The sequence below is a fragment of the Stigmatopora nigra genome, chromosome 2, assembly GCF_051989575.1.
Source record: "Stigmatopora nigra isolate UIUO_SnigA chromosome 2, RoL_Snig_1.1, whole genome shotgun sequence".
Classification (NCBI taxonomy): Eukaryota; Metazoa; Chordata; class Actinopteri; order Syngnathiformes; family Syngnathidae; genus Stigmatopora; species Stigmatopora nigra.
In genome coordinates, this window is record NC_135509.1 from 12,273,361 (window position 1) to 12,287,838 (window position 14,478).

At 41.7% G+C, this 14,478-nt stretch overlaps 1 protein-coding gene across 5 annotated transcripts in view; it reads right to left on the bottom strand.

Annotated features, from left to right (window-relative positions):
• Nucleotides 1-14,478, bottom strand: part of reln (reelin) — a 76,439-nt gene that overhangs the window by 16,301 nt on the left and 45,660 nt on the right. For all 5 annotated transcript variants that reach the window (XM_077711998.1, XM_077711997.1, XM_077712000.1 and 2 more), the window contains 24 exons: nucleotides 11,395-11,427; nucleotides 11,228-11,306; nucleotides 11,056-11,152; nucleotides 10,930-10,981; nucleotides 9,739-9,844; nucleotides 9,401-9,641; nucleotides 9,159-9,304; nucleotides 7,484-7,635; nucleotides 7,294-7,409; nucleotides 6,618-6,826; nucleotides 6,313-6,441; nucleotides 6,134-6,243; nucleotides 5,926-5,992; nucleotides 5,469-5,702; nucleotides 4,623-4,784; nucleotides 3,745-3,981; nucleotides 3,464-3,656; nucleotides 2,877-2,989; nucleotides 1,928-2,065; nucleotides 1,664-1,850; nucleotides 1,153-1,358; nucleotides 904-1,075; nucleotides 618-824; nucleotides 288-523 (listed from right to left, as the gene is read on the bottom strand). In XM_077711998.1, the coding sequence (XP_077568124.1) occupies nucleotides 288-523; nucleotides 618-824; nucleotides 904-1,075; nucleotides 1,153-1,358; nucleotides 1,664-1,850; nucleotides 1,928-2,065; nucleotides 2,877-2,989; nucleotides 3,464-3,656; nucleotides 3,745-3,981; nucleotides 4,623-4,784; nucleotides 5,469-5,702; nucleotides 5,926-5,992; nucleotides 6,134-6,243; nucleotides 6,313-6,441; nucleotides 6,618-6,826; nucleotides 7,294-7,409; nucleotides 7,484-7,635; nucleotides 9,159-9,304; nucleotides 9,401-9,641; nucleotides 9,739-9,844; nucleotides 10,930-10,981; nucleotides 11,056-11,152; nucleotides 11,228-11,306; nucleotides 11,395-11,427 (3,622 nt within the window). The remainder of the gene's footprint in view (nucleotides 1-287; nucleotides 524-617; nucleotides 825-903; nucleotides 1,076-1,152; nucleotides 1,359-1,663; nucleotides 1,851-1,927; nucleotides 2,066-2,876; nucleotides 2,990-3,463; nucleotides 3,657-3,744; nucleotides 3,982-4,622; nucleotides 4,785-5,468; nucleotides 5,703-5,925; nucleotides 5,993-6,133; nucleotides 6,244-6,312; nucleotides 6,442-6,617; nucleotides 6,827-7,293; nucleotides 7,410-7,483; nucleotides 7,636-9,158; nucleotides 9,305-9,400; nucleotides 9,642-9,738; nucleotides 9,845-10,929; nucleotides 10,982-11,055; nucleotides 11,153-11,227; nucleotides 11,307-11,394; nucleotides 11,428-14,478) is intronic.

Consider the following 14,478-nt stretch of genomic DNA (forward strand, 5'->3'; position numbering starts at 1 on the left):
GGAAAGGCTTGAAGAAGAATAAAACAAGTATACAAGAGGTTTGTTTTCTCTCCATGGTTATATTACATTGTTGACTCTACTTTTATATGATATGAAACATAATTACGCGTGTAGAGGACTAGACAAGTATCTAACTTGTTCCTTTCTCCCTTCTTAATAAACTGAACTATGGTAAATAATTACTATTCTTTGATGTGTATATTTTTCTTGAAAAATTGCCTTATTTTCAGTTTTTCGGTGAATAAAATAAATCAGTTATATCAATCAATTAATATATTCTCCGATACCTGGCTGCAACATTGCGTGGAATTAGCACAGTGACCCTGGTCCACTCTTCATAATCTCCAGTGTTGTAAACGGTGGGCTCCCTGAGCTCCCGATTACTGCCTTCACAGTTCCCAGCTCCTGGAGACCCGGGGTAGCAGCCCTCTTTCACCAAGGCCCATGTGCGGCCAGCATCGTGGGAGTACTGCAGCATTACTGGTGCAGATGCACTAAACTCTGACTCACAGCCTATGTTCAACTAGCAGAGAAGAAAAACAAATGATTTCAATAGATTTCAAAGAAAATGCACATGCTGTAGGACTGTGGAAGTGTTGACTTTCCATAATTTTCACCTTAAACTGGAGAGTGTAGCCTGGGCGAAGGGCGAGGTCCCTGGTGACCGCCACCCTGTCCCCATCAGAGCGCCCAAATACCATAGAAGATGCGGTGGGAGCACAGAAGCTGTCGTTGCTGTCCCTCTCCATGCCTTCGTTACCAAGCATCAGCCACACGCTCATCTGGTTTAGTGGGTAGTCGAAAGCTGGCTTCTCATAGAAGTTCTGATGGATGGTTTTTAGCTATTGGCGTCATTGTGAATTGACAGCACTTGAATGTGTTTTACATTTTGAAAAGGCAAACCTGTGGAAGAGTAGGGCTCGCCATGGGGATGATGTGCTTCTCCCGCTCAGATAGAATGATGACATCATCGATTGCCCATTGGTCATAGCCTTCTCCAGAGTGAAGAGGTTGCCACCAGCGAAATCGGGTGCAGGGTGTCTTTGAGGCCAAAGGAAGCTCATAGTGGACAAAACTGGTGTAGAAATTATTGAAATGTTCAATCTGAATGGAGGAGTCAGTCATTGTTGCCATTTGCGCGATCCGACTCACCGGGGTTTGGTGAAGTCAGTGAAGTACATCTCGGCGATGAGGCCCCAGGTGATGCCTCCGTCGTTGCTATACTGCAGCAGCACTCCCTCCTCTCTGCTGTCCGCCTGGTTACAATCTACCCAGTCTCCACCGACACGCAGGTAGAATTGGACAAACTCAGCCCATTCCGTGTCCAGGTCCAAACTTACAAGCTGCCGCAGGCCAGCCTGGCAAGATACGTGAATTTAGCTGAGAGTAATATTCTTTGTGATACCACAACTGTTTGGGTTCAGGTATGAGTGTCCATGGCGTGTTGTTTGTAAAGTGCCTAGTGCTGAAAAAAATAGTACCATGCTTTCCCTTTAAGCTTCAACCAATATTTCTATAATTATACTAAATTAAATTTATATTCATTTGTTATTTTAGGATAAACATGTAATAGGTATATATATGTATCTTTAGATATACGATACTAAACATTAAAACAAAATTATTCCAATCTTCACATCTTGCTTGGAACTAATTCTTCTACCTTGCTGAAGTACAGGGATGAACCGGATGACACCACCCCGCAACCAACATCAGGGTTGACCACCTCGCCACCGATGGCTTCTTGCCAAGTGGCTTGCAGTGCATCTTGGGATTCAAAGTCTGAGAGGACACTGGATGACAGCGGCGATGAGGGCAAGCAGTCTGTACCAGAGAAGCCATCATCACACCTGCCACAGAAGAGAATTCAGGGTTCTCACATTTCAAAAATCTAATTTTTCCGATTGTTGTGACCTTAAAGGCTGACCTGCAGTGTCCATGGTCACACCAACCGTGTCCGTGGCACATGTTGGGACATTGCTGGCCAATATAAATGTCATCCAGGGCCCATTCATCTTGCTCGCCGTAGTAGTTCTGGATCCAACGGAAGCGTGTTGCACTAGACCTGAAACACAGACAGTTTTACTTATCACCTGATAGACAGGCAAGTACATCATATTGTCAAATCTACAGCTTATCATTGAATTAAATATATTTAAAACAGAGCACGAGTTGATAGTAAAGCATATACTTAGTGTTTGTGCTTGTATTTGCAGCTGCATAGCTGTGACAAGCAGTAATAAAATCACCTCAGACCCCCTTCTGACCACCACTGCTATATTTCCAATTACAGCCTTGACCCCGTGACCTTTCACCACAAGGCAGAAGATAAGTGCATGCTTATCTAAAGTAATAAAGAATTGAAGGTCAAAATAATTGATGTGTTTTATGTGCACTGGTGTATGTTCAACTTATGGATGATGGCACATGCAATCATCATATCTCTGGGGACATGAAAGGTTCATAATACCAAAGGGTTTGGCCATGTCAGCCATGAGAGTAATGGCACTTTGGCAATTGTGGACGACAAGTCGCATACAGGGTCAAAAGGTCTTGTGTCATGTTGATAATTCTTCAAACAAATAATAAATTAGAATAATGACATAGACTGTATATACTACTTTATACATTTATTAATATAATGACCTTGAGGATCCAAGAATGACCATCGAATTTGTTCTAAAGCTTAAAAGTGAATGACTTCTCCATTGGGAGATACACACTGATATACATAGTTAAGTTTTGGTACTTTATCACAGGTAAACTATTTTATTGTAGAATACGTTAAAGAGAAAGTTAATTAGACGTCTAAATGTTTTTTCCAAAATATATATGATAACATTTGAGCAATTCTACTAATTCAAATGATGTGTTACCATGTCTTTTGAGGGAGAGACAGAGTGATGCGTCTCCAGTTTGTAAACTCCGATGGGTGGTATACACTGGGAGAGGTAAACTCCGAGCAGCTTGGCATGCCAGGCAGGCAAGCCTAAATGGAAGAAGGACAAAGTTGTGAAAAGTTGCCATGCCTTTTCTTTCACTGGCAGAATCAAATATTTGGTGAATTCGTGCACATCAGGAAACAAATGGCAATCACAAAAATCGAAAGAAAAACCACTGCGCATAAGTGAGAAGATAACTCTCATTAAAGATTACAGTCTTTGCATTTGCCTAGAGGAGACGGATTAAAAATCACTGTGATCATTTCTTTTAAGCAAAGGGCTGCATTTTAAGCATCTTATTGCTTAATATTGAGGGGCCTTCATACAGAATCTTAGACTGATAAATGTAAATCCATAACATCATTCCATGCTCCTCTAAGATATCTACTAAGCTAAATCCATCCACCAAATTTTTGGACTATAAGTTTTCCCCAGCCCAAAGTATACAATAAAGAAAAAATTATATACAAGTTGCACCAGAATATCAGTCGCATTTTTGGGAGAGCAATCTTTTATCTTACCTCTTTGACCAGATGCCAAGTCAGGCCATGATTGGTGGAGAACTCCAGACGGACTTGAGTGTCAATGTGAGCGGACGATTCACGACCACAGCCCATGACTAGTGAGAACTGGAGACTGTAGGAAGCTCCAATCTGCATTGATTGAGTCTCCACGTATCTAATACTGGAACCGGGGCTGGGCTCACCGGAGAAACTAGAAGCCAAGATGATTAAAAAATAAAAACATGCGATGAGAATAATGGTATTTATTGGCTGACTGCTTATAAAGCTTCTTTGCCAACCTGAGGGTCCAGTCATGTCGGCAGTAGGGCTGGACATGACCAAGGTAAAAACCGAGACTCTGCGTGACATCCAATACATTGCTGAAGTCAAGACTTATGGTGTTGAAAAGCACAGAGGTCATGCTGATTTCATCCAGGGCCCAAACGTCATGACCACGTCCTGAATGGTATGGCTGCCACCAGCGGAATTGTGCACCGAACTTTCGTGCACCAGTCGGGAGTTCCACAGACACGATTCTAGTCAGGAGAGTGAAAAATATTGTCATTCAAAATGTTTTTCTGATACGTGATCTCAAGATCATTTTTGAGTCACAACCCAATCAACAATGGTAACAGCAATGGTAACAATAATGGCAGAAATATGGTATAACTGTGGTGTTTTACAACAGACCATCCCCCCTGCTACTTTTTATTGTGACGTATGAGCCATTCCACTAAAACAAGACGCTAGGGGGAAATTGGAAAAGTAGGTGTTTAGCCATCATTATGACTTGGAAGGCTTCCAAAACTCAAAGCGATTTTTTTAGTCCTTCAAAAATCATCATATCTAGAAAAATGGCCAAAGAAGACAAGACAGGTCAACCAACACCTTAGAAAAGTCATTAAAAACCAGCCAAATTGCAGGATACATACTAATGAGTGATTGAAAGAGCCTGGTTTGTTCCATTTACTTTAACTACCTACTAAAGTCAAACATCTTCACACATCCCCGACTGGCTCTTTTTTGGGCCCCACTTAGTCTTCATTGTAAACAAAGATGCCATTATTGTCTGAATGGGTCCCAGTAGCCCACCCATTCAGCACAAGCTACAAATTTCCACTGATATGAATGCTAATAAAGTTTTGGCATCCCCCTGGAATTTTAAACACACACAAACCTTGGCTCATGGAATCCCTGGTATGCATAATGCTGCAAGAGAGTCCAGGTTATGCCATTGTCTGTGGAATAGTGCAACAGGACACCCTCTCCTGCCTCGTCCGGAGCAGGGCAGGAGCTGAGGGTACTTCGGCTGCCCAGTCGGAGGGTAAACTGGAGGTATCTGGACGTAAGAAAGAAAATATAAGCTCTGCACTGCAGTCTAAAATATCACACAGCTAGAGCGAAAGTCAAGTTGATTAAAGGAAGGAGAAAAAGGCCATCAAGTTTGCGCAAGAAGGAGGAGGCTTGCATAAACAAAGTTAGAGGCATTGCGGAGCATTGACATGATGGATGAGATAATTAAATAAATGAGGACTAAATTAAAAGAGAGAGGGCAAAGGCAAGTGTATGAAGTGATCAAAGTGTGTATGTTTTGTGTGTATATTTATGTGAGGCTCAGATTCCTATTTGAGTAGAGATAATCATCTAGCCATTCCTGTTGCCAATATTTATGATAACACCCAATCTTCTGTCTGAAGCCAACACTTTGTCCTTGATCTGGACTTTCATTAGCAGAACCATTTATACTTTTTAGGAAGTTTCAGACTAGATAATTCACCAAAATGTCATTATAGACACTCGTTAGCTGGCACACAGAGACCAGCAACAATGATTAATCTAACATAGTAACTCTAACTTCAAATGTTTTCTGCATTCCTCTCCTGCTACAGCTTTTTCAACTGTAGGCACAATTTTTCTCCCCACCACAGAATGGATTCTGAACAACTGAAAGATCTCTAGGATCAATCACAGGTGAAGAGACCTGAAAAATTAAATGGGATAACATTATGACCACTTCAATTACCTGGCCTGAGAACTGTCCAGCGGTGCTGTGACCAAGTGCCTCCTGCTGTCCCTGTTGAAGACCAGCGCCTTTCCACTTGCTAGAACCCCACAGCCAAAACTCACTTCCGCTCCACGAAGAGAGGAGAAGCTGTGGTAGGAGGAAAGTCGCGGGCTGGAGAAACCCTCGGACAGGAAGGCAGGGAATGTCTGGGAGGCCAGCTCACAGGCTGGACCACTGAAGCCAGGGTCACATCTGAGAATAAACGAGTACAAAACTATGAAGACTAGTCAATGACAATCCCTTGAACACCCACACTGGGATTACATCAAACTCCCATGTGGCACATTATAACTGTTCATTTTGTAAAGACACTGTGATTCCCATTATCAGTGTCACCTTAACAAGGATATGTTAAAAGAATGAGAGAGGATGATACTTTTGCGTCATTTATGGTATGTAAACAAGAAGAACTTACTTGCAGCCTGTGCGGGAACAATGTCCTCTTCCAGAGCAGAAGCGGAGACAGGCTGGACCAATATACACTGAGCACAAATGAAAATTAAATCATGTTGTACTACAATCATTTGGGTTTGACTACATGAATGAGTCTGTACAGACAAGCTTGTTATATGGCATTTTTTAAAAGCTAAAGAAGGTGGAACAGTAAATTCAATGATACTGACCATTGTCAATGGCCCACATGTTGCCCAATCCGGTGCCAGACTGTTTCCAGCGAAAGCGTGTGGTCTCAGTCAGGGCGGAATTGGGCAAAGGAATAGAAATCCTTGTCCATCTATAGAAATGCAACACAATGCATCACACATCGACATCGTGTACATGTCGTCAGCCCTGTGTATCCTACCCGCTGTAGTTGTCAGAAGAATAAATGGTACTGTGAGGAAGATGAGGCCCCGCGCAAAGCTCTGGCAGACACTCAGTGTGGAGAAGAGACCAGGAACGACCGTGATTGGTGGAAAACTCCAGACTCACGCTGGGGAAAAATAAACATTAGCTTAAAAAAAAGGTACCTCATACTAATATACTCCACAGGAGCTGTTTACAGCACAATTTTACAAGAACCGTTATCGCGTTGATACTTTTTCAATTGCTCAAGAGCAAAAATGTTTAACATACCACTGGTCTACCCTATTTTTTAATGTAACCCACCTGTTGGCAGGCTGATAAGAGCCACAGCCGAGGTTGATGGAGAACTGCACAACATGAGTGTGCGTGCCAGGAAGCACAGGCAGCAGCTGCATGAAGTCCATAGCCCACACGTGGCGGTTGGCGCCACCGTGTGAGATCTGTTCCAAGCAGATCTGAGAAGCTGGTGTTTGGAGCTCAGAAGGCAGTGCCACTGAAACCACTGCAGGTGTCTATGCAGGAAGATTGACAGTAGAGGATGGTCACCCACTCTCTCTCAATTGGCTCATTCAAGAGATACTTTTAATAGAATAACCAGCCATTGCACAAGTCTATTCCGATAAGTCATTTTTTTTGTACATCAGTGGTACCACATTTGTTTATGTTATGTGGATGGAGAATTTTTTTTTTGGATTCCAAGAGAAACATGTTTAAGTTAAAAGTTTTTATGTTTTTAAAAAAACATTCTTATATGGATGATCAAAGAGTTAATGAATGTATAAATAATAATAAAAATGGTGGCCTTGGGGATTCTGTTTGCATATTTAGTCCCCAAGGATTTAGGAATGTATTGATACTTTTTGCCAGATCCAAACTGTGTGAAACTCAAGGCTTAGGGGAACAAATGCAAACTGTTGTAAAATCCTCTCCTACGTAGAGGGAATAGGAGAGGTGGATCTAAATTGTGACTGTATCTCACTCTATAGGAAGAATATGGAAGGGTATCCAGGATGAGCCGTTCCCTTTTGCCTTCCGATCTTCCGAACAGAATCACATCGTGATCATGTGACTCTCCAGGATCACATTCACCACCACCTGCAGAAGGAACACACTCTTAAGCAATGGAGTTAAAGCTAAGATCAAATGATAGATAGCCGTTTGCTGTGTACCCATAGAAAAGTGGAAGCGTAAGTTCCCATATGTAGTGGTGTCGATATACGGCGTACAAACTCTCCTTCGTCCGTCCATCTCAAACACCAGCGCCGAGCCCGCCTCGATCTCACCACACTGGTTACCATAGACAGCTCCTTGAATTTCCCAGCTGAGGAAAGCAAACAAATGGTTAGTTTTGTCAGTTAAGTTAGAGACCAGGAAAGCCTCGGAAGCTTTGTTTGTCCTGGATGGCATACGGTACACGCAGACATGTTTGTGCAGCATTCAAGAGATGATGCTCATTATCATTGACAGAAGTTAACTCAGTGTGTCAACCATCTCCTGAGTCTCCTTATCCCTTCCGTTTCCGTTATGGGAATGTAAAATAATCCCAAGCAGTTTGGTGCTTGTTTGTGTTACTCAGGGCCGTCCTGTTGGTGTAAAAAATGGCAGTGGTGGGTATCATTACCACAATTCTGACTGTGTGAGCCCATGATAGCAGACAACTATGACAGGCTCGCTGCAAATCACGGTGGTGAAAGCCACACCAGTGTCATGCTTGCCTGATTCTGATGGAAAACATGCACAGGTAGTTGATTGGTGTGTGGGAGTAACACACATGGCTATTTTTTACTCTCGGCTATTAGGCGTGGGCCACCGCCAATACTTTGGCTGTATGCTGTTACGTGTTTCTCACTGTGAACAGATGGATTGCTGTCTGTGAAACAGTCAGAGGCACGACAAATACCTGCACGTCAAATCACATGACAGGTGCATGTGCAAAAGGCATCTTTGCTTACTTATCATTAGTGCTGATTGGACTTTGTGTAAGTGGTTCTGATTTAAGACTCATCTCACTTCAAGCAGATTGGTTAATCAAACACATTGCTGCCAGAAGTTAAGTACAGCTTTGTGGGCCTTGTTCTTTTATCACAAAAAAAAAATCTAAGTTGGGATAAAACCTGGAGGGCACGAATGATGCTCTTGCAGGGATCTAAAGTCCTCAGGATTACTTTTAAAGCTTCCTGGAGGTTTATCTGGCAAAAATAGCTCTGATCATTATAAGTGTCACAGGAATGAGCTCATAATTCACTTGTTTAAAGTCATTGAAGCCAGTTAATAGATGGGACACTTTTAAAGAAAAAAAAAGATATATAACTATCAGCTATTAAATAATCAGTATAAATATCAGCTATCAAATAATCAGTATGAAGCTTCTGGACAGCTTGCTGAGGAGTTGATCATTTGATTCTGGTGTTGTAGAGGAGAGAGTTATGGAAAACAGACTGGATAGGGGTTCTCGAGGAAAGGACTTGGGTACCCCTTTCTTAAACATTAGTATGGATTTTGGCCTCATCGCTTAAAACGATGGCAGGGCATTTCTTTTCCGTTCCAAATTCATCCTGCTTGAGCTGGTTGGGTGTTATTTGCACACTTTCCTTTACTATAAGCCAAATTGTTATATGAGGAATCTGGGTTTATGTAAATGATCTTCTGACACATTTTTTTTCTATTTTGAAGAGGAAAAATGCAGTATGTCTACTTTTTTTTCAGCGCAGTCTTTACTCCTTGAAATTTCAGACAATCGGAGTGAGGACAAACTTGTTTTAGAAAGCAAGCAAGTTGATTCTTTTAAAATATCAGTCAATTGAAAGTGGTGGTTGTGTATGAATTACCATCGTCTTGACTTACTTTAAGGGTGGGCTCTCAAAATCCTCTTCCCAGTAGCTTCTTCCCTCTTCTCGATGTAGGTCGATATCTCTGCTGGAAGCAAAACTGTGCCCCACTGCCTCACCACCATGGAAATACAGAGAATTCCCTTCTGACTGGCAAGCGTGCTGTAAAAACAGTTAGTTGCATAAGATGATCATAGCCTTCATGCAATTCAAACCTATGATTTGTGAGGTATGGGCACTTCATTTATGTAAGCATACTTTAACAGTAGCACCAGGGAAAAAGAGCCAATTGGCAGTGTCTGGAGGGTCCAGATTGTCTTCCATGAGGGGAACTTGATGAGCAGCATTGACAAGTAGCACATTATCCAGCCCCCAGCAGGACTCGTAGCCTTCTGGGTCTTGAGGAGCTTCCTGAGACCACCGTAGGTGGACATTCTCGGCCCTGGACCTCTGTGGCATTGGAAGAAGGTGGACGAAGGTGCTGCTGTTGGTAGGAGCTCTAAAAATACATAGTTTATACAATTTAATTATTTCAGCTTGGCAGAAATATTTGCAAATCCACTACACTAAAAGGTATTGAAAAAAAGGGAAGGAACCTGATCTTCTCCAATGTGATCCAGTCAGAGGCATTGGTGTTTCCATTGAGGCTGTATGAAACTATAATTCTGGGGTCTGAGTAACTGAAGCGACAGGAGCCTGAACCTGAGCAATACAAATCATGAAAAGACGTCAATGGAAACTGAATATAGAAAATGATTTTTTTTAGAACTTCTGTATTTCATTGTAATTTAACGTTAAATGTGTCATTGTACAAGATTTAGGGAATGTAGAAAAGAAATAGTCCAACAACTAGAATATTTAATTTGGGGCAAAATGGCATGGGAATGAACTCATTTGAGAAGGTGTACTCCTGTGAATTTTAGTACGCTTGCTATATGTATGGGGCAATTTCCGGGTCACTATGTATTGGTTGTAGGTAAATGTCAGAGTAATTTAATGATCAAAGTGTGTCAATCGTTGTCATAATATGTTGAATTGTAAATTATGTATATTGGTGAATGGGTAAAATGAGATTCTGTTAACTATTTTTCAATGTTGGCAAAACAGAAATTCTTCAAAACACAAATATGCCACCATTGTTCTTGAAAACCGCAACATGAGACGACTGCGCATTTGTGACGTGTTTGTGTGTGCTGTGGGATATGGCGGGTTCAAAGGTCACTAATGGAGGATGCCAGCAACTGCATCCCCAACTGTTTACTCCCACTGATGGTGTGCAACATCTATGTTTTTGCAATGATCGTAAGTACTCCACTGGTCCCTACATGAAGCAGCCTTCACTTAACCACACAGCTTCGACTGTATAAACACAAATGTACGACAAAACAGTCGTGCTTAAAACAATAGTGAAAGAGGAAAGGAAAAAAGGGAATGATGTGTTCAGTTGTATCTTCCCATGAGAACCTCTGGATGCATATAATGGCCATGAAAAATAGAACATCTCTAAAAACTCTGCCTTGGCCTTCTGGGTGCTTCGAGTAAAAGATTGATAAGAGCCGCAGACGTGAACTGTTTTGTGTACACAAAGGCGGAATGGCGTGACCATAAAAGATGTCCGTTTCCCAGAGCTACACGAGTACTCATTGTCCAGACTGCAGATTGACGCAAGCAGTCTCTTTGGTGTTTGAACAAAGTTTATGTACCTTATGCACAAGCTTGTTCATTACAAAATATACGGCCATCAGCAGTAGAAAAGTGATTTTGATCAGACCCAATGCAAGACTTACCAAGGGCAAACTGAAGGACAGAAGCTGTGCTGGTATTGAGAGGGACAGTTGTCTGTAGAACAGAGAAAACAGGGGATTTCAGGACATTAATGTGTTACTGTCATATAAGACGCATTAAGATCTTACCAGCTCTCGTTCTCCACGGGACTCACAGAATGTGATTGCTCTGCCATGCATGAGAACCCCACACTGCTCACCTAGCTCACAGTTTGTGCACTCAGACCTAAGCAGGAATCGTAACAACATAAATGTGAGGAAGAGAGTGACTCACACCATGGGAAAAGGATCTAAGATATACCAGATTGTTGGATCCAGCTCCCCTTCCAAATTGGAATCAAAGTCGTCACGCAGTACAGCATGGTTCGCGTGGACCTCCACTACACATGCATACCATTGACTCCATGTTAGACATTATTTGCATTTCACAATTTCTTTAAAGACAGGAAAAGTGAAGGAGAGACTCACATAGACTTGGTCTCAGTGGGGACTCCGTTGGAGCTGAAGCAGAAAGAAACAGTCACTATCAGAATTAAAAAATAGATCAAGTAGTCCCTGATGTAAAGTAATTTATGACTGGTGTGTGTTAAGTTTCTCTTGAAACTTTATACTTGGGAAATTAAGTTTTGAAATTTATAAAATTAACAATTCAATAAAGCAAGGAAATGTTTAGTTGTTTCCCAACAAGGGGATAGAAAGTTGATCAATGTCAATTATAAAGTATTTTATCCAAAGTGACATATTGTAAGGGGAAAATTGCCCAACTTTATCAAAATTGAAGAAAAATTCATCACTTGAGTAGCTCAACTAAATTTTAACCAATCCAATTTGAACTCTGGCTGATCTTCCATGTTGGCAAAAATACAAACAGATAACAGATATGCACCAAACCAAAGTTTTATGCAGCAAGATATAATAAATGTACTGTATATTGCTAAAAACAGACTCTACGATAACCCTCAAAGTACTTGATGTTGCTCAATCCGGCGGACAGAAAACCATGCTCTGTGTATACAAGCAGACGCCAATTGCACACATTTGTAGGACCGGTATTAAATCACGCAGTTGTCGAACAAACTTTGGCGTTGTCCCGGCCGGCCGCAGCTGTAGCCTTCTGGCTGAAGATGCTAATTCCTTTCAGTCACGACGGACCGGGCAGCAGTGATTAAAAGTTCACTGCCAATTAACCATTGTCCTCTCCAGAGGCAACATTGTGCTCTGATGCTGAAATCTGTGGCCCGGGCCAAACTCGAAGGTGTCCCTCTCCTCAGGGATAAGCGGAAAAGTTAGAGTTAGGGCTTAATGAATCAAATTAGTTTATTTTTTAAAAGTTTGGAAACATGGAGTCTGTTGTTAGAGGGTTCAATATGTGCATTGTGGTTTAACCCTAGTTGGGGCTCTCATTGATATAATTGTCTGCCAATGACTGCACTTGACCGCCCAGTAAAGAAAGATATCTGAAATAGTGTAATTTGATGATGCCTTTGGGCTCGATAAAACAAAGGCACGTTCAAATCCCTTAGAGTGGCTTTGCTCGACTATAAAGCCATTTATAATCTTCTTCCATTTTTTTTCAATCCAGGATGACTCCAGCCATCTGATAAACTATTAGAACCAAAGGAACTAAAGTTAAGTACCTCTCTAAGTTCAAACTGTTCATAATGGAATTAAGTAGGGGAGACAACTTTCTCAAATAGTACGCTTTCCTTTACTATTAAGTCAGCGCATATAATTTCCCTAATGCAAATCATAGTATACACATCATAGTTCACAAATTGCGCAGTGGCGCTAAGATGCGGTACAGAGACGTTGAGTGGGTTCTGATCTGGGGTTCCTTGCTGTTCTTTCCACTTGACGGTGGCAGTGAACTCTCCACGACCAAGCCCATTAAAAGCAGATCAAAGGCCTGCCCGCTTTTAATCCTGCAAATTCCAAACACCCTCAAATAGGCTAGTGGGACTCCCAAACTGTGCATTCCTTGAGCATCTTATTTACATCCTTCCTCAAGTGTTAGGAGAGGGGATAAATAGTTGTGTCGGCAGTTTACATTCAAAGAGACATTCCTAACAATCCAACTGCTCGAAAATCCTGTAAGGCAGCATTTTAGTTGACATTCTGCTGTCTTCTAAATTACAGAAGTAAAGCTCAGATATTTGTCTTTCCTTGTTTTTGAGGGGAGCGAGTAATCCTTCCTTTCTTTGGCAAAACGGACTCATTTACAGCTTTCCTTTCCATGCTTCATCAAGCTCCCGCTCTCTCTCTCTCTCGCCGTCCTATCACACAGAGCCACTTCAACCCCATGGCTTCCAGACCAGACATTGGTGCTCATTTCACTGGGATTAATCCCCTCTCACTTCCTTAAAGACTTCAATTACAGTCTCTTCTATTAGCAGCTCATCTTGGCTAATGCCTGTATCTTCTGAGCCGGGCTTATAATGGAACATGTGTGCACACAATCCCTGCCACCAATTCACAATCACACAAACAGGAAAAAAAATGGATGAGTAAAGTTGTGGAGCAAATAAAAGCAGAACAGTGTCTATGGGCCTTCTTCTGGTTGAGTGAATGTAAGAAATGTAAACTTGGGAAGACTTAGACACACATGTTCAAAAGTCATGTTAAATCTCCTCCTCTCCACTCTCTAATCTCCGCTCTCTTGGGTTTTTTTCCCCACTCAGTAAATGCCATCCGTCCTCCTCACCCTCCTTTTTAACTCCGTCTGATTCACATTCTCGACGAGGCGAGCCGCGTTTGAAGTCGCGCTGACTGGCGCTCACAATTACACTCTTGCCAGGACTCAGGATGCTGTTGTGTTAGCTTTAATGACTTACTGGGTCGGCTTGCAGCCACTCAAAGCGGCATTGGGTTAAGTGGCCTTTCTTTGCAGTTTGGACTCGTTATAGTAAGTAAGCATAGACTGCAGGTGAGTGAAGAAGCCACTAGTACTTTCTTGACCACACTTAGAAATCATTGTGCTGATGCCTTTAAAGGAAAACAACCAGAGCTGCAGTAGAGTTCTTAACTGGAGATATGTGGATGCTTTTCTTTCCATTTTTCTTTTTCTTTTTCTCTGTATAACATATATATCAACATGGTGCCTACAGGCATCAGGTAGACCCCAAAAAGCACACAGTAATGCACTTATGTTCAATAGCAATAGAAATTTTAAAATGCATTCCTTCATTTTCCCTTTGTATAGAAGGAACTTACCTCAACCAACCACACGCACACACAATCACAACTCTAGTATCAAGTATTCTTTACTGTGTAAAAATTAAACATCTTTACATATAAGTGTGAAAAGTTCTTTTAAGCACAAGTTTCAAAATAATATATTTTATAGCATTCATTTCGACTTTGTAATATCACCATCTTTTAGGTCGAGGTTGTTGACCTCAAGCAATCTCAGGAGGAAGCAAGTTTACAATTTGGTTATTGATCTTTCATTTTTCTGGATTCCAAACCAAAATCGTGAACAATGTTCATTCCAGCTTTATTGAAGATGAACAGCTCTAACAGCCAGGTGTGTGTGCATGAGTGAAGCGGCGAGAG